Source organism: Ambystoma mexicanum, chromosome 10 (assembly GCF_040938575.1).
Source record: "Ambystoma mexicanum isolate Mex_15411 chromosome 10, UKY_AmexF1_1, whole genome shotgun sequence".
NCBI lineage: Eukaryota > Metazoa > Chordata > Amphibia > Caudata > Ambystomatidae > Ambystoma > Ambystoma mexicanum.
In genome coordinates this window covers 850,028,594-850,047,587 of record NC_090932.1, presented here as the reverse complement: position 1 = coordinate 850,047,587, position 18,994 = coordinate 850,028,594, and the positions used below count along the sequence as shown (strand labels likewise).

Genomic DNA, 18,994 nt, shown 5'->3' with positions numbered 1-18,994 from the left:
AACGAGCAGTGACACATGTTATCTTGAACCAGTCATACGTACATTGGTTGCACTTGGCCCCCATCCAGCCAGGGGGACAGTGGCATAGCCCTGTGATGTGGTTGCAGGTAGCGCTGTTGTCACAGTTACACATCTGGCTGCACCCAACACCGAAAAATCCATCTGGACACACTGGGGATAGATTGGAAACAGACTGTGAGTAGAGAACATCTAAAAGGCTCCTGGTATTGCACACTATTGCGTTGAATTCATGTTCTACGAACATTGCCTGGGAGGTGCACACGTCTTGGGATTGCACCACATAAATCTCCACTACTGCATGCACATGTGTGGATTTACCCAAGCCACTGTGGTGTGGGACACTTGATCATCCCTTATTCACAATAACCCACACATGCATCTTCAATCACTTTATTCCATGTCAGGTATCGCGCAAGGGGAAGTGCACGGAAAGGATTTTTCATTCCTGACCAAGGATGCAGTGCGTGTCATAAATTGTGACAGTTCACTATACATCGCACGAATAACAGAGTGTAATATTGAGGCTGCAAATATCACTTGGGAATCAAGCAACATTTGGAGTAAGGGTTCAGAGGAATGTGGGGTTGAGCTAGTAAGAGTAAGAGAGAACACAGTGTGAAAGGTAGACATTAGGCCTTTGCCGGTAAAGAAAAAAGGTTGCAAAGGCAGCAACAGCATTAAGATTGACAACATTGTAGCTATACAACAGAGTGACAAAGAATTGGCAAAAACGAAGCTACCGCTAAGTGCAGCAAGAATCTAGCTATCCAACATCCATTTATTACACTGTTCATAGTAATATCGCGTATGGGCACTTAAGGGACCTCCTCATGGTTTCAAACTCCCCAGACCATGGAAAGTGCACCCAGCAGCCCAGCGGCTGGGATCTAGGAAGCAATAAGCATGCATAGGTCTGTGGTGAGACCGCCTGGTGCAGATTAGAATCCTTTGATTGTTACTTTAAGTTTTATTTATTTATTCATGTTTACTTTTTAAGCGTTTATACAATAAAAAAATATTGTTTCAAAGCACCCACACGGCAAGGGAGGGAGCGGGGGGAAATACATTAAAAACCAATAAAATAAGAGCAGTTGGGGGGAAGAGGAAAAGGGATGAACCTACTATGCATTTTGAGCATTCAGAACGTGCAAGTGTAGCAGGAAGAAGGCAGGGCGTTAGCGCTGTGGGCTCTGAGCTCGTGGGTGAGCCACAGATGAAGTGCTAGGAATGTTGAGTGCTACACGGCCTGGAGCCACGAGGGATATAAGTGTGAGCCATCAGGGCAGAGGGTGGAAGTACAAGTGCAGATACACAGGAGCTGGGCCGATTGCCCAAGCCACCCAATCGCAGCAACTGTGTGATTAGCAGGGGAAAGAAGAAGGGAAGGAGGAGTTGAAGAGGAGAGTCTTAATGAACTTCTGGAATTTAAGAAGATCCTGCTTAAGGCGGAGAGAGAGGGAGGCTGTTCCATAGGAGGGTGCCAGCTGAGGAAATCGAACAACTACCTACCCTGTTTAGCAAAGCGCTTTACCCAGGGACAGAGGACTGTAGTGGTCTAGAGAGGAAGTGTTTAGTAAGATACAGTTGAAGACAGTGTGGTCCCTGGGCCCAGACCGCCTTGTGGATGAGGCAGAGGGATTTAAATTTGTTCTGTGCAGCAACCGGGAGCCAGTGAAGATTTTAGTGCAGGAGAGATGCGGTCCCTGGGCTTAAGGCCAAGGATAAGTCTTAGTGCCCTATTCTGGATTAGCTGGAGGGGTCGCTGAGTGGAAGATGGTAGATTGAGGAGGAAGCTATTGCAATAGTGAAGCCTTGAGAAAATCACAGCTTGGGTCACATTGAACCTCTGGGGGAAAGTGAGAAAAGGGAGAATTCCTTTGAGAAGGAAGAGCTGAAATTGGGACTTCTTGGCAATGACCCGAGTGCGGGGGAGGAAGGAAAGGGAGGAGTTGAGGAGGACACCAAGGTTTCTGGCTTCCGAAGAGGGTGAAGGGTGAGAGCCCAATGAGGAAGACCAGAGCAAAGGGAAGATGGAGGGAGCAGGGGTCCCGATGTGAAGGATCTCAGTTTTGCTGCCATTGAGGCAGAGATCATTGGAAGTGCACCAGGCCTGGATGGCAGGCAGGCAGTCAGGGATGAAGGAAGGTGCAAGTGAGTCAGCAGGAAAGAGTTCAGTATTGTCTCCATAACACTGTGCCAGCTGAGTAAGGTACATGTTAAAGAGCCAGAGGGTGAGGATAGATCCCTGTGGGACACCACAGGTGGAAAGGAAGTAGGAGAGGAGAAGGTGCCCAAGATGACATGGGAAGAGCCGCCATTTAGGAAATAGGTCAGCCATTTCAGTGCCTATTCCGAGATAGCAAGGGTATTATGCAGCCTTTGTATGAGGATGGAATGGTTAACAGTGTCAAAGGCAGAGGGGAGATCAAGTGGAATACGGACAGCAGCGGAGTTGGAGTCCAGGGTTGTGAGCAGTTCTTCATAGGTGTTCAGAAGAGCAGTTTCTATGCCCTTGGATGCTCGGAATCCAGATTGATGACCATGGAGACCACTGACAAGCTCATTGTGCGAGTTGAGTTGGGGCAAGGGCAGCTGCAGTTTCCCCACAAAGGTGGTGATTGAAATAGGGTGGTAGTTGGATGGACAAGTAGGGTCTGCTGAAGGTTTTTCATTAGTGGGCGCAGAATGGAGTGGACAACTCTGGTAACTTCTTCAGGTGTAACAGGGGTCAATGAGGAGGGGGAGTGGCCAAGGGAGGCAAAGGGGTGTGAGATGGGTTAGGTTGGTGAGTAACAAGGGTGTTCATGATGTCCTGAATTTTGGTGGTAAAGTGTGTGGCCAGTGCATTGCAGAGGGCCTGGGAAGGAAGAGGAGACTGCAGGGTTGGCTATCTCCCTGCAGATTTTGAAAGGTTTGGCCTTTTTATTGGATGCACCCGATACCCGTGCCTGAATGTAGACCCTTTTCTCGGCACGGATGGCAAGTCTGTATTGCCTTTAAAGCAGGAGGTAGTCCAGTTTGTGAGAGGGTGAACCTGAGGTTTGCCACTTCCGGTCTGTAGCTCTGCCCTTTCATTTCAGTTCTGCAAGTTCTAAGTCATACTAGGTGTTAGGCTTAGAGGCAGGTTTAAGGTGGATCCTCATAACTGGGGCAAGGATGTCAAGGGTATTGGTGATTGCCGAGTGAAGATCACTGAGAGCAGAGTCTGAGGTGGTGCCTGAGGTGGGGAAAAGGGGGTTGAAGGTAGAGGCTAAGGCAGCAGCTGACACTCGTTTCATCGGGCGAATGTTCCAGAACAAGGATGGCAGGGCTTTTGTGGGTGCAGTGGGAGGGCCAAAGGGACTCAGGTGGGAGGAGAGCATGGTCTGACCAGGAGAGAGGGGTGACCAGAGAGGAAATGAGCGAGAGGTCGGAGTGGATGATGGTGTCCAGGGTGTGTCCAGCCAAGTGTGCTGGACTAGAGGAGAGCATGGAAAGGAAGAGAGGCCCAGAGGTCAATGAAATGAGTGGATGCTGAGGCAGAGGCATCCAATTGGATGTTGAAGTCACCCAAGAGGAGGAGGTTGGAAGTGGATGAAAGTAAGGAGGAGGAGCAGAAATCAGCCCATTCAGAGAGGAACAGGGTGGTAGTGCCTGGAAGCCAGAAGATGGTAGCAGTGGTCAGAGTGGAGGAGGGAGAGATTACCAATTTGCAGACCAGGCTCTCGAAGGATGTTTAGAGTTGGGTGGGTACAGTGAGGTCGAGGCTTGGACATTATCTCGAAGACTACAGGGAGGAGGGAGTCAAAAAGCAGTGATTGAGCTAGCATTGAACCAAGTCTCAGTGACAGGGAGAAAGTCAAGGTCAGTGTCTTCAAGAAGGAGGCAGATGTCAGCAGAGTGTTTGTTGGCAGAGTGGGCGTTAATTGGTGACAGGTGGAGGCGGTTTCTGCCTTTGAAGGTTTTCTGAGGAGGAGTACAGGGGTATGGTACTCTGGTCAGGGAGGAGGGACAGAGAGAGTGGTAAGTGGAGAGGCAGGAGAAGGAAGGATGTTGATGAGGGAAGGCAGGATTTGGTCAAAGAGTAGAAGGTTGGGTTGAGGATCCTGGACCAGGATAGTGCCAGTGTGGTAGACATTAACAATGCAGCGTGAGGATGAGATGCCAGCCAAGAGGACTTCCCACTTGGTCCCACCCTTAATGGGAGAGGAAGTGAAAGAGGAGAGAGTAGAGATGAGGAGTCCAAAGGTCTGGAGAGGGGACAGAGAAGAGGATATCCAAGAAGACCTCTCTGGAGGTTGCACTGAAGTAGGTGTCTGTGATGGAAAGGCCAGGGTTTGCACGCAAGATATATTTTTGGTGCTTTTTCATTCTGGACTTAGTGAGAGAGGGGGGATAGGAGAGAGAGTAGCAATTAGAGAAGATAAGAGAGATGGTGAGTGCCATTAGGGTGACAGAGGGAGTTTGAAAGGAGAGGGGTGACTTTGATGATCTATGATATGGCATTAATAACGCGCCTATACACAAGTGTTTCAAGGTGCGGCAAGGCAAGGGGTGGAACAGAGGGAAGACAGAGGCAACAATATTACTAGGCCAGGTGTCATTGAGATTGCGCAAGTGCATGGGAAGCAGAAGGGGAAACGTGTGGGGGAAAGAGGGAGGGAACAGTGCAGTACATGGGCTACATAGAATAAATAAAACAATAAGTAAAATGTACGGCCTGCTGGTGGCAAGTGCAAGGGTAAGTGCAAACATCAGGTGTCAAGCGCTGGTAGGGGAGAGGAGGAGAGAAAGCAGAAGCAAAGAGGAAGGTTTTGCGGTGCTTCCGGAACCGGAGATGGTTCTCCTCAAGTTTCAGGGAGGCAGGGAGGCTGTTCCAGAGGGAGGCACCAGCTGAAGAAAGATCTACCACCAACTCGTTGCTTGGTGAAGCGACTGACCCTGAGGGAGTTGGAGGTGGATGAGCAAAGAGCTTGAGAAGGAAGATGTTTAGGCAGAGGGAGTTGAAGGTATTGAGGCCCCTGGCCACAGAAGGCCTTGTGGACAATGCAGAGGGTTTTGAACTTTATCCTCACAGTCACTGGGAGCCAGTGCAGAGATTTCAGTCCTGGAGAGATACGATCTCTGGGCTTGAGGCCAAGGACAAGTCTCGCAGTCCTGTTCTGGGTGAGTTGCAGAGGGCAGAGAGTAGGAGCAGGCACTTTTAGAAAGAGACTGGTGCAATAGTCCAGCCTAGAGAGAACCAGAGCTCTGGAGATAGTGAGCTGGGGGAAGGAGAGGAAAGGAAGAATACCTCTGAGGAGGTGTATCTTGTAGTTGACTTCATAGAGACGTCATACATGTGAGGAGAAAAAGAGAGTGTGGAGTCAAAGATGACCCCAAGGTTTTTAGCCTTGTAGGTGGAAGCAGGAAGAGTGCCAAGAGAGGCCGGCCAGAGATTGACAGGAAAGAAGGGAGCGGGTGTACCGATGAGGAGAATCTCAGTTTTACTGGCATTAAGGCAGAATTGTCATCTGCATAGCACTGGAAGCTGGGGCATAGAGCAGCAATGCAATGGGCAATAAGTGCCAGGTATTGGTTGAACAGCCAGGGAGAGAGATTAGACCCCTGGGGAACACCACAGGTAGAGATAGAGGAGAGGAAGGAAACAAGTTGGACCTAGGAGGGTCGATCAGAGAAGAAATAAGTCAGCCACGCCAGGGCCTGAGCACTGATGCCCAAGTTATCACAGAGACGGTTGAGCAGGATGACATGGTTGACCATGTCAAAGGCAGAAAAGAGATCAAGTAAGATGAGGACACAGGGGGTGATGGAGTCAAAGTTGGAGAGCAGGTCTTCACAGATGTTCAGGAGAGCAGTTTCTGTGTTTCTGGCAGCTCTGAAGCCAGACTGATTATCATGAAGGCAATCAACAGATTCAGTGTGAAGATTAAGCTGGGAGATGGCCAGTTTTTCCAAGAGTTTGCCTAGGAAAGGAGTGATGGAGATTGCACAATTCTGACATAATCTGACCTAATCTCACAGGTGGCCTAGCAGTAGCATAGATACAATGCAATGAAGCTAGAGTGCAGGGTGTAAACGCACACAGCTAAACACGATTTACGAAGAAAGGCCACAAAGCAGGGGTTTATGAAGTTGGAATCCATGATAGTAGGCTGCAGCAATTGCATAGGTAATTCATTTTTCATTAAGATGGCCATAAAATGTATATTTTATGCTGCTACAATATATAGGTGCATAATAAAAATAATGTGATATGCTACCGACAAGTAACTACTGTGTTGTCTGCTATAATCAATATTTTTGTTTTTTTCCTTGTAGTGGTTCCTATGTTGAGATTAAAAACAACAACTTAAAAATCAGATTTACAGAAAATGTCCTGTATGCCATCATACCAATGTTCACTAAATAGTATTCAGTTGCTCTGGGGGACAATAAGCATCCATCGGTAGGAGTCATTGGGTGAACTCTTGCCATCTTTACGCTCCTGACTTTTAAAGGGACAGAGGCATACGTGTGAACGTCCAAAGAGCCCTTGTCAAAGGAGATCAAACTGACTCATTTTGGAGTGTGGTTGACCCCTAACTTGCTCACTCACTGCAGCTATTCAAAGAAGATGTCTGGTTAAGCTCCCAAATTATAGGCTGGGTATAACCAAATGACTACTGGGAGTTGGTTACTTATTTTTTTTATCAGATTATATTGCACTTGAAACAATCTTACCCCTGCACATTTGATTCTGAAATTAGGGGAAAAAGTGTCCTATTAAGAACAAAACATAAAACAGGACTCTACAGAAGACTTAAATACTCACTTTCAGGACCATCGTAAACAGAGCTCTGCCGCATTAAAATTGTGAGGGCATCAGAGCGGATCTCATGCCATTTTATATGGTAGTTTTATACAGCACAGCAGTCACCTGAAGGCATCTTGGTGCTATATAAAAAGTGAACTAAAAGCTGAAACCATGGAGTGTTACTGTTGACAGATTAAATCAAAAAGACTTAGTTACTGATTAATAGAAAAGTTTTTAATTTCTTCCCCAAAGGTAGATGATTGTGCTCCCTGCAGAGATCAGAAGGTAGGGTATTTCATAGCCTAATTGTCTGGACCAGGAAGGAACTACCACCTGATCTCTCCTTCCTGTATCCCAGCACAGTCACTCTTCTATCCCACAGTTGGGCCTTGAGCCGCAGCTGCATCATACGCCATGATGACACACTGTGGAACTGTCCACAGCACTGAGGTGGCTTATGCTTGGGGTACACCAAATGACAACATTTATATGGCCCCAACCACAGGAAACTGATCTAGGTAGGGACCCTCCACTTTTATGGTAACAAACAACTGAGGGGAACTAGTTGGAGACAGCGTGAAGTCTATACGGATTCTATGAATGTGGTTTTTGGAGGATGTGCCCACATGCTTTGCATAACACTCATAGTTTCATGGCCACTGACACCCAACTAATTGAGATTAGGCACTTTCTAAACTGTTGCAGTAAATATGTTGTGTATATTTTATTATTGCATGTATCTGCAATAAATGTTAAGTTAGCAGAACAATACAACAACTGTGGACACGGATCCGAGAACACTTAGGAACCATTTGGAAACAAGACACTAAGCTACCACTAGCACAACATTGTAACACAACTCGTCAAATGGATAAGAAAAAGGACATCGAGTTATTGGCAGTGGATATTGTGAAGCCATCACCAAGAGGCGGTATAAGAGAATGGGACCTAAAAATAATTGGAGGCTAGATATACTTGCAGGCTACAAACAACAAGGATAAAATTGAACGAAGTAACAAGAGACATACTATCAATACGCCTTGATCAACGTGTGTGTTTACCTAGCACCAAAGCCAGCTAAAATATAGGTAATTGTAACTGTGACAGGCCTCTATCAATCATGTTATAGGATGATCTGGCTAATGACTAACTAATATCACGTGCTTGTGAGACTCAGTGCACACAGTAGCATGTTGGCATGTACCACACTTAGATGGAATCCTTGACTCTAGCTTGCGTTACATCTAGATAGAAATATGAATGTTAGTGTGTGCCACACTTAGACAAAACTGTGAATGATGACAAGTGCAACACCTGAATGGAATCATGATCACTAGCCTGCCTCACATCTAGACGGAATATTGAAATTGGCAAGTGCCACACTCCGATGGCATGGTGAATGATGGCAAGCATCACACCTAGACATAATTGCAGGGACAGCAAAGCCAACTAACCAATCCACTAACAATTTCATCCCTCTGCATACACCTCTCAAACTCTAACCAAACACAACCACAAGCCTAAAATGCAGCAATCCGCACAAACTTCACTAAACTGCAACAACAAAACAAACTGCATATAGACTTACACGTCAACTACCGACCGTAAAACACCCCAAGCCCAGCCAACGGACCCACTGGGCTGAGGCTGCCAACAGCACATCACTGCTCTCTAGCACTTTTCCAGCTTATTCCCACTAACTCACCCCACCCCCTATCCCTCTTTCAGAGCTTCCAGAGCACCAGGGGACCACTCCAGTGGTGATAGTGCGCAGTACAAATATCCTTTAACATTAACAGTAGCCACAATACCTTTGGTTACGTTCTTGGCCGACATATTGTACTTACTAGCCCCATTACTTTGTGCCTTACGAATAACAATCACCGTCATGCATTCCCTCAAATGACTTTATCCAAGTGAGTAAAATGGAAAATGAAAGCTATTAAGACGTAATAAACAAATAAATAGCTTTTAATCTAATCACTGTAAAGTAATCTGACTGCACGGGTAGGTCATGGGGGAGGGGCGTGCCAGCATTCTGAACACTGGGACTAACTAGCTTTCACAGGTCAAGCAGTGGTAATTGGAGGCGCCTTGGCATTTTGATTGTTTACAACCACGCCCAACGTGATCTGACTCCACATCGGAAGTTTTGAAATTGCACAAAAAATATACAATACATGTTTTTGTTGTATGGGGCTGTCAGCCACTCGCACGTCTGCTCTGTAAGTGGTTTCAACCCAGCACTCCACCTAAGTCGATGCCTGGCGTGTGATGCCCAGCTGGAAACCTTAATTATATATTTTTATGTCTAAAGTTCTTTTATTTATGAATGATGTACCCTTATATCACGCTCCTCTCTTTGAATCCCCCCGTTCTGACTGAACCAAGAAGTAGGTTGTTTTGCAAAGTTAAAAGATTTATTTGATGGATTTGAACAAGATATACATCACACTTTTATGAATTTGAACAATATCTAAATATCACACTTATTAATATTTACACAATGATCACCAATGGGTGATATTACAATCAACAATCTCTTTAATCAGTAGGAGTGTGGATGAGAAGAATAATGTAGCATAGAATAAAACTTTGTGTGGGTTCAATGCAATGATAGGAAATTAATGCAGCACAGAAATAATACTTTTGTGTGTTCAATCAAATGCAATCACTCTTCCCCCCTAATATGCAATATAGAGATGGAAGGAGAGAAAACAGGTTTCAGGAATAAACACTCTACAAATGCAGTTTCAAATCCAGTTCCGCCCAGCAAGCTTAGAGAAAAACAGGAATGATTTTAAAACAGGTCGAATGCTTTTGAATGTGATTTTAAATGAATAGGGAAAAAAATAAAAAATGATGGGATTCAAAACTAGTGGGTGCCGCTTTGGATAGCTTCAGGTAAACACTAGCAATGATGGTTGAATGACTGGCAGATAGGAAACTGAATTCAGAGGTTGAGGGCAAGAAATAGCTATTTTACAGGTGATGAAATTGAGCCAAATGCAGATTTGCTGCAAACTTTTCAGCGCACGAGAAAAGCGATTACAGAAAAACTATAAGGAGTTAGAATGCAGTTCTACATTCTTCGTTTGAAAGCTGAGGATGTTAGCTTCAATCTGAAATTTAAGTTTTGTTTCTAGCATGTACGGTTCAGAAGTTATGGAGGTTTTAGTAGAGGTCGATTTTTCTCAAAAGAGTCAAGATTTTCAAATAAAAGATGCGCTTTTGAATATTACAAAGATTTGTTTACACTAGGGAGTCTATGAAGCCACAAGCTACACGAATGCACAGCCACCGATCCAGTGACACCCCCGGACGGTTTCGATCTGCCGAGACGCTTGCCTTTCTTCAGAAAATATCTCAGCGCAAAGATGATTTTATCACTACAATTAACAAAGGACTATATGGATGAGGGAAAGATTCAGAACAGACAAAAGAGATTCTACAATGTAGTTATGGATATGCTAGAATGATCTGGGAATGGTCTGGGATTGGATTACTTAAAGCTAAGAGATTGGCTATGTACAATTCTATGCTAAATACTCACAACTATGGTTTTGAATAGGGCCGTCAAAGATCTGGTCAAAGTTTTTGGACTGGAATTCTGCTCTACTGGTTTGGATCTCTGAATTCTGGCAAGAGTTCTTGGTAAGAAGCAGAAAACAGCACAGCCATGCTGTTCAATATTGGTGTGCCCGTTGGAAGTCTGGGGTTAAAATCAGGTTGTAAGATTTTAAAGGCCAAGCTGAGAAAGGTTCAGCTTTGGCATTGGGCCTCTGCTTTCAGAGTTCTTGAGTCTGGATCTGGATTGTCCTGCAGAGCGCTTCACCTATAAATCAGTTGATGGGGGAATGTGTGTGTGTCTCTAGGTCCTAAACAGTCCCTATTTATCCATTTCCCAAAGGTGTAGGTAGGCTGATTTTGCTAAGCCCAACTTTTAGGAATCCGATTGGTCAGAGAATTTCCTCTCCCCTGATTTGAGAAGGAAACCTAGTGTCATAGTGATGCTGCAATTTACAATCCAGGGAAAAACCTCCCCTTTGTTTCTATACAGAAAATCTATGTTTCATAGAAAGCATATCTACAATATCACCAACTTGCTAACAATACATATCCACAACACAGATTAAATAGAGCACGTATCCATCCGAGTCCCATCTTCTTGAGAGTTTCGGTTCAAAACGGACATTTTTTCACACTTTTGGTTGGATACCCAGTGTCAGATCTGTACACATTTTTCCACATACATGCACATGACATCTGGGCATAATCCTGTAAACTTTCATATTCCTAGCATGATCACAATTGCTACAATATTAACATTTTAATAGTCCGGTCTCTGAATATCGCACAGATTCCAGAGTAGTTTCAAACTGTGAGCATAAATTTCATTTTAACAACACTATATTTACAGGTTTTTACCAATTTTTTTCAGTTTTCTATGAGTCTTTTTCAAAAAGATATTTTCTGTGCTTTCAGAATAAACAAAACTGTCTGTCCCTGCCTCCAAGGTTTGGCTGGGCCAGAGCAACCTGAGCCTCTTCCTGCCAGCAGTTGTTTTCTGTCGACACCCGAATTTGTACTTCCTTTCAGTTCAAGAAGCCTATTGTCTCTTTCCCAGAGCAGCAGAGCAAATCCCTGCCCACCTCCATTAACAAACCCAGGCCAGTTCCTGAGCTAGGATCAGGGGGGGAAGATGCTTTTGTTTGAGCAAACTGTGGAATGTGCCTTGGAAGTTCACTTTTAAAACAATGCTTAAAATTGTCTTTTCTACAATAAAATTATGTTTTCTACAAATATCCACACAAATCTCTTCATTCCAGTCTTTTTCAAACAGGGATTGAATTGTAACAACCCACATTGCTTTTGATGGCAAGTCTCTTCTTTTCCACAATTTGATTTTAAAGTTTTAAACTGACAGTATAAGTAATGACAGCTAGGACGCAGTCGAGTGGCGGTACTGCACCCATAGCTGACATTTTTCCAAGGCAAGCACCTTTTGAATGTGGATTTTTTATGATGAAAGGTGTTTCTCCTGTCATGGTGCTTATGGGGATTCCTTCAAAAAGGTGATGGTGAACACCCCACAAGGATGTTGGATCTTCTCTGATGATTGGGAACAATGATTTTGTACTTTCAACAGCCAAGGAAAAATGGATTTTAAACACGCCTGGATTTTCCTCGCAATGCAGCACTGCCTTTCCAAGCTGTTTTATTTTACTCTGTGGGCAGGCCAATGATCGGTTTTGGCAGTGTGGTCTCCCGTTTTACCACTGACATTGGCAAAATGGATTGGTGGCCCATTTTTCAGGTTTCCCTGCGCACTTCTCAGCGATTTTTAGCGCGCATAAGGCTTTCCAGCGGCACTTCTGTTGTTTTTGATGAAAGCAACTCACAGTGATGTTGCAGAGCAGAGCCAGTTGGTCAGAACATCCCACAGCTCCAAAAGTGGTAAGACCATTACATAAAAGGGGTTGGTGGAAAATGGGCTGTAGCAGAAAGCTGCTGTTGACAGCAACGACTTCCCAGTATGCACTGGGCGGCAGTGGGACGGGATGGACAACTTACAATGCTTCTCGCATGCTAATTGTGCACCATGGCTGTATCATATCCACCAGAAGGGTGTTTTTGTACTAGCGAAATTCTCCGAAACGTTTATGGATATCTGCACCGATTTATAATTCCCCGCAGGATTACAGAAATAAAAAAAGCCTTTGGCTGTTATCATTCCTAGTAATATTGGTGTGCCATCAGCAGAAGTAAGACGACACGGACTACTGGCCTTATTTATATGGAGGAGTGCAACACCAGGCATGGACAGCTCAGGGGCAATGGTTTGTCTCGGAAGCAAGACCGTGCAGCAGTTCAAATCCCGAACAAAGCTCAGAAACCACTTGTTGGTATTAAGCGCATTATAAATTAATAATTGTAAGTTATAATTCCACTCTATGTGAGGGCTATAACCCCTTCCTCAACAAGATGAGGCTTACAAAGTTATGCATTTGCAAGTTTTTGAGATCTTCAGGTACAGATAGAATGAAGCTTTAAAAAAAAAGAATTTAGACTAACCACTGAAATTTATTATCCGTTTGTACCTCCATTTCTGATTTGTGTTTTCTACACAGAGGCCTGCACTTCAGAAGTTAACCCCTTGTATTGCATCCTGACACATTTTAATGTAGCTATGGGAACTATGTGCAGGCAGGAGAGAGAAAATAGAACTTTTAGGCTCCACACAGGAGGGCATGAGGGGATAGAGTTGTGCAAGTCATGGTAGGTGGAGACCTACTTAAGGCAAATAGGTTTGAAGCAAGTGCGGTTGCACGGCCATCTCGATTTCCCCTGCTGCCTACCATGCTCATCTGTTTTAGCTGGGGATGGGAATCGCAGTAAGTCACATGATTCACAACCGGTTCTACCTCTGACCTATCGGCCTTCAACAGGTTTTCATCGACCACCGCTGACACAATCCCAACTCTTTAGGCCTTCCACGGAGCAGACTAACCGTCTTTCTTTTGTCCCCTGACCGCACATAGCTTAGAGTGCCACATTAAAATCTTTCAGACCCCAATGCTTAGGGGTTAACTTATAAAGTGCAGGCCTCTTTGTGAAGGAACCGCAAATCAGCAACACAGATAAGGAATTTCAGTCTCCTTTTCCATTTTCTATTTTCAGAGTGTCAGCACATAGTCCAATGCAGACACCATGCTGTGGGCCATGCCTCCAAGAGCCATTTCGATTTTTTTTATCAAACCTATGATCATCTTTTTTAATTTGATTGGTTTTGTATGCAAAGAGACCCTTTATGCTGGCTGTTAAGGGCAAACCAACTCTTGAACAAAGCACTTTGCACAGTGCTTACAACATTCCCCACTGTATCCCTTCACGCATACATACAATGCGCACACATATATAATGTTTTCCTAGGGGTCTGCAGCCACTGACTCTCCATATAGTAATAATTACAACTCTGATCAACTCTTGCCAGTTTAGTCAATGGTGAGGGGTCATGGGAGTCGTCTTCCCCAACCTCTTGAGATCTGCATGTTGCAGAACACAGCTTTGTACAGTGAACCCAGCTTTATCAATGCATGCTATTAAACCTCCCGCCTATGTCCAATTATACTCTCAATGCACTGCCCTCTATGCCCCCCGTCACCGGAGCCCTATGCTTCTTTTAGCCAAATGCTTTTTATTTCCTTTTTGGATTCCGACAAACAATTTCCTCAGGAATAACTCAAATGCATAGTCACGTCCAACATATAGGCACTGTTTATAGATTAAAAACCTACAACTATTAAGAGAAAAATTAATGTACCTCTTTCGCAGAATGTTCCTGTCCAGCCAGCGGTGCAAGTGCAGGCTCCACTGACATGGTCACAGGCCGCTTGATTCTCACACTGACAGCTGTGTGTGCAGCTTGGACCAAAGGTACCCTCCAGACATTCTGCACAGGAAAATAATAGCGTGCAAGTTCGTTATACCATTCTACGGCGGAACACCTTACTGACATGACCATGTAGCTATGTTTATAATTGCTGAATTCTGACAGGTCTAGCCATTCCTTGCCACTTTTGGTACTCTGAACCTTCGACATAAACTTTTGTTTTTCTTGCTTGATATTAGAAAACTTTAAGGAACCAGCAAAATGGTTCATAGTCATTGCATCGACTGCCAAACCGTTGAATGCCATACCATTGAAAAAATGCATCGACCAAAAAAGCATCAAATTATTTTTTTTAAGGGGGTTCCCACCCCAAATCCCCCTTTTTTAACCTTTAAACCCCAATATAATTAAAATAATCCCTTTACCATTGAAAAAAAGCATTCAATGCTTTTTTTGTTGATGCATTTTTTTCAACGGTATGGCATTCGAGGGTTTGGCAGTCGATGCAATGACCAGATATCCAGCAAAATGATTAAGTAAAATGCCAATTCTCCACTGGCAGTAGTAGCCTGCTTGCAACTGTGGCCTGCAAAGCGGTTTTCAAGGATGATTCCGCTGTTCATTCACTCCTCGTGCATGACGATTGAGGAAACTCTGCACGCATGTGGTGATCCTCAAGCTAGCCCCATATCCACCCCATGCACAATGCCTGGGGCATCATGCATGGTGGGGAGAAACATCCCCATATTCAAAACTGGCACCATGTGTTCAACACCAGACCCAGCTACAGATATAACTATTTGTAAGGGATTAGGCCCTCCCAACTGGTCAAGTCAGTGGTTTGCTCCAGCTTTGTGGTGGCGCAGAGAATGCCCAGGAACACATGCCTGGTGACACTGCCCACAGAAGACTCAGCAGGTACCTTTTATGTGAATGTGGCTGCAGTAGTTCTGCATGTCTCTAAAGTGTTCACAGTAGTGTGAATACAAAACAGCTTGACACCACACATCAGGTCGAAATGATTGATGGGAAAAAAAACAGAAGTCCCATTTAAATGTGTTCCCCCATCCATCAATTCTAGAACAAATATGTTTGTGTTACTGCTTTTTCTTTTAGCTATATCAATTGAATTTAATTGTGTGCCATTGCAGAAATGCATTGTGCATCGAATCACAGCAAATGTTCCTTGGGTTTCATGTAGTGTCTTAGAGCTGGGATAATGAATGACAAACATGTGCCACAGTTCTTTGCTGAACTAATGGCTAGGATCATTAAATGCATGAGAGGAGCACTGCTAGCAGAGCGCCATGTAGCTAGCTGCACGGCAATCAGTGTGGCATAGACTGAGCACTAAAAACAAAAAAAAGTGTATTGCTACACGTCAGCCACCAGTGCACTCCAAAGGGAAATACATCCCAATTTTGTCTGTTTAGCAGGTTAAACAAAATCTGCAATCCTTTTTTATGTATTCTATTTATTGTTGGTCTCTCTTCAAGAGCTTGGTATGAGTCCGGGGAGGTAAATGCCTTCTCCCAGATGCGGTAATTATTTAAATAACTATTGTTCAGTAGGGACATATCCTGTTCAAAACTTCAAACGTTTTCATACAACACAATTTTGCCCAATATTCAAAAGAAACAATTGTAAAAGTCTCCTTGGCCTATATTCACAATCTCTACTTATCAGTATAACCAAAAAGAGTCTTTGGGTTAAGAGTCACCACTCCCAAATAGCGCCAATTATTCACTGTATTGCCAACGTGTTTCAGACTATTTGAAAGTCCATCTTCAGGGCAAGGAATGCTACTGGTTCCACACCTTCAATTCCTCAAGATTCTACTGATGCGGTCTATAATTTCAGTCTGTGGCCACACTCTCGTGTTGAAATGTGACCGTGCTCAATCACACTTCTTTGTGGCAAATTCTGCCTCAGACGTACGAGTTCTGAAGCCAAACTCTCTTGTCAGCGAACAAGTGAGGTTTCCGACATCTGGGGTGCCTGGGACAACAAAACGTGCTCCATTCTAACAGCGGTTTTGGCAGCGAGATGTTGTGACTCTGATCATAAGGAGACCATAATCGTAATGGGTTTTATTGAGTGGAAGAATGAGGTCCCCTAAGGGACTCATACCTGTATTCTACACGCTTCAAATGGTTAACCTCCATACACCTGATATTTCACAAGAGGCCGATAGCTCATTTCTGATATCCAATCCACTGGATTTGAGGATTTATTTCATATACATCTTTTTTTGATCATCATGGCTTTGACTAACAAGGTTTTCTGGAATGTATTTAGATACTTGAAAATAAAAATTCCTATTTAACAATAGATTCTCCATTTGCTAATTGATCTTAGATGCGTGACTTTTAATGCACATTGTATATATTTTTTCTGGAAATCAGTACATTTCTTATCGTTTCAGCAACACTGAGATAACTTCACGCTGTAATCTCTGAATTTAAAAGGTGAAGGCTATGAATATATCATCACTGAACAGGGGTCTGCAATCTTTTGTTCCCCATATATTTTGAACTCCGACTCCCATCAGTCCTAGCAGGCAATGGTGGGAGGTCATGCGAGTTGTATCCAAAACATCTGGAGAGCCAAAGGTTGCAGTCCTTTGTCATAGAATCTGTTATACGCTGAATTCTTCTGGCCAGTCTAGGCAGTCACATATTCCTTCTTACTTTGCTCACAAAGTTTCCCAACATATCCGGGCTCACAGAAGCACTGTCCGCTGACAGGGTCACACCGATCCTCAGCATTTTTACAGTCACATTTGTCTTCACAGTTCAGTCCCCACAATCCCACTTCACAGTCTGAAAAACAGAAGCAACAATACAAACATCTTAATACACTGCATTGACATGTTTGGATCACCCCTATCTCCAGAGCCTTCCCTCCACCCCCAGGGGAGCATACAAGCCCCCCACCCCCAGCAGGGGCTGTGGTAGGAGTAGGGGTAGGGAAAAGCATATAACCCTCACTGTGCATCAATAAAGAGCATAGGCAACAACCCCTGCAGTTGGCGACTGCTCTGATTCATCAGCACACGAGAGGCTTACCAATGTCACATATATTTTTATTGAAGGTCGATGCTCACATCATCCAGTAACCCTTCATAGGTGTATTAGAACACATGTAACATATATGACACATTAATACACAATGCACTTAGATAGATGCCCCACCCTTTAAATTCCTGTTCAGATGCTTCTGACAAAACACTCCGTAATGAACACTCAATGAATGCTTCTCGTGTAAAAATTAATATTTTAATTATGAGAGTTAAGTAATAAAGAAACATTGACACCATTATGGACACCATGCACAAAGCACTTAAAATGCAAAGAGTCACTAATGTAAAAACTGAAATCGTTGTCAGTGCCGCTACCGCCAATCAAGACTAAGACTGATCCATCTTCTCCAAGATATCATTGTCACCTCAAAATCTACTCCCTGCCTCACCAGGTTGTGCTAGGCAACCTCACAAATCTTGCAAGGCTCATCTATATAAAAGCACCTGCCTCACCAAATCATGATAGGCAACCTCATAGAAGCACCTCCTCTTTCAGTACCTCAATACCTTTATCAATGTGATATCGATGAAGGGCAAAAAGGTAGAGAGACGGGAGCTGGAGAAGACTGGATGCCTGAAGCAGTTTATACAATCCAAGAAAAAATGCCAAAATGCCACCAAAAGTCAAAACTATCAAAAACCATCAATAAAAAGTATTTTCACCAAAAAGCATACAAAAAAGAAAATAATACTTTAAAAGGAGTCTATGTCAATAGGGATTAACCATGGTGAAAGCCTCAGACAATCAGAATTGATACTGTTTGTTTGTTTATTAATTTGTAGGGCGCACTGAACCCTTGGGTACCTGGGTGCAATTGTGATCTGTCTAGCCTTGGGTGGAAATCTAGCTCAATCCAAATCAGTAGTTCTGCTGAAGTGTCAATATACAGAGTCCTCTAGGGACTCAAAGGCCTTAAAATAAGCCAAAATATTCTAGTAAGTGGCTTTAAAATCCAGCAAAGAAAAAAGAGGGACAAGCCACCCCCATCATGATAATCACCTCTGCTTTTCCTTCCTCCAGCCCTTCTTCAGTCTACTTGTCTTCTTGAGAGCACTGAACAACTGTGGGTTGTGCTGAAAGCCTGTCTTATTTATACCATCTGGCTTTCCACTGTTAATGCATACAACAGGCAAGGCAAAACAAATTGGAGGGGAGAGCCTTGCTCCATAGCAGTGGTATCACCAAACAGCATCTAGTTTGTGTCAACTAAGCAAGGTCGGCTTTGCTCATCCAGCAATTTAAGGTTTCTCAACAACTTAAAGTTGTTCAGGAAAGAGTCCTGTAGTTCTTTTGCATGGTTTACTATTGATCAAAACACTTGGTGCTCATCCCAGAAAGGCCTCAAGAGCAGTGAACTTCTTTATTTAAAATTGAAGACTGCAGCATTCTAACTTCAAGTGTCATGACGCTGGGTAAGATTATTAAAAAAAAATTAATGTCATATTTTTCAACATTTCTAAGGCAATGCTTGTGGCTTGTGTTTATTAAACATGAAAGCATTTGCATAGTGGCTGGATCTATGGCTCAAATATGCTGCTATAGGCATGGTCAAAGCATGGTTAGACATGAAATTACATGCCATCCACCCACGAGCCATAACACTAGATGTGGAGGCACCATGGATATTGTGTGAATATGATTGAAAAGACAAAGGAACATGCAAAACATTACATAATACTTATTCACTTATTTAAAAAAAGTGATTCACTCAGGATCTTCACT

The 18,994-nt window shown here is 43.8% G+C and overlaps 1 protein-coding gene across 6 annotated transcripts in view; it reads right to left on the bottom strand.

Annotated features, from left to right (window-relative positions):
* Positions 1-18,994, bottom strand: part of LOC138491794 (multiple epidermal growth factor-like domains protein 6) — a 1,495,213-nt gene that overhangs the window by 291,269 nt on the left and 1,184,950 nt on the right. For 3 of the 6 annotated variants that reach the window (XM_069618507.1, XM_069618508.1, XM_069618505.1), the window contains exons 20-22: positions 16,880-17,011; positions 14,121-14,249; positions 43-171 (exon numbers count right to left, since the gene is read on the bottom strand). The exons of 1 other annotated variant lie outside the window; for it this stretch is intronic. In XM_069618507.1, the coding sequence (XP_069474608.1) occupies positions 43-171; positions 14,121-14,249; positions 16,880-17,011 (390 nt within the window). The remainder of the gene's footprint in view (positions 1-42; positions 172-14,120; positions 14,250-16,879; positions 17,012-18,994) is intronic. 2 more of the 6 variants (XM_069618506.1, XM_069618509.1) reach the window with 2 other exon arrangements.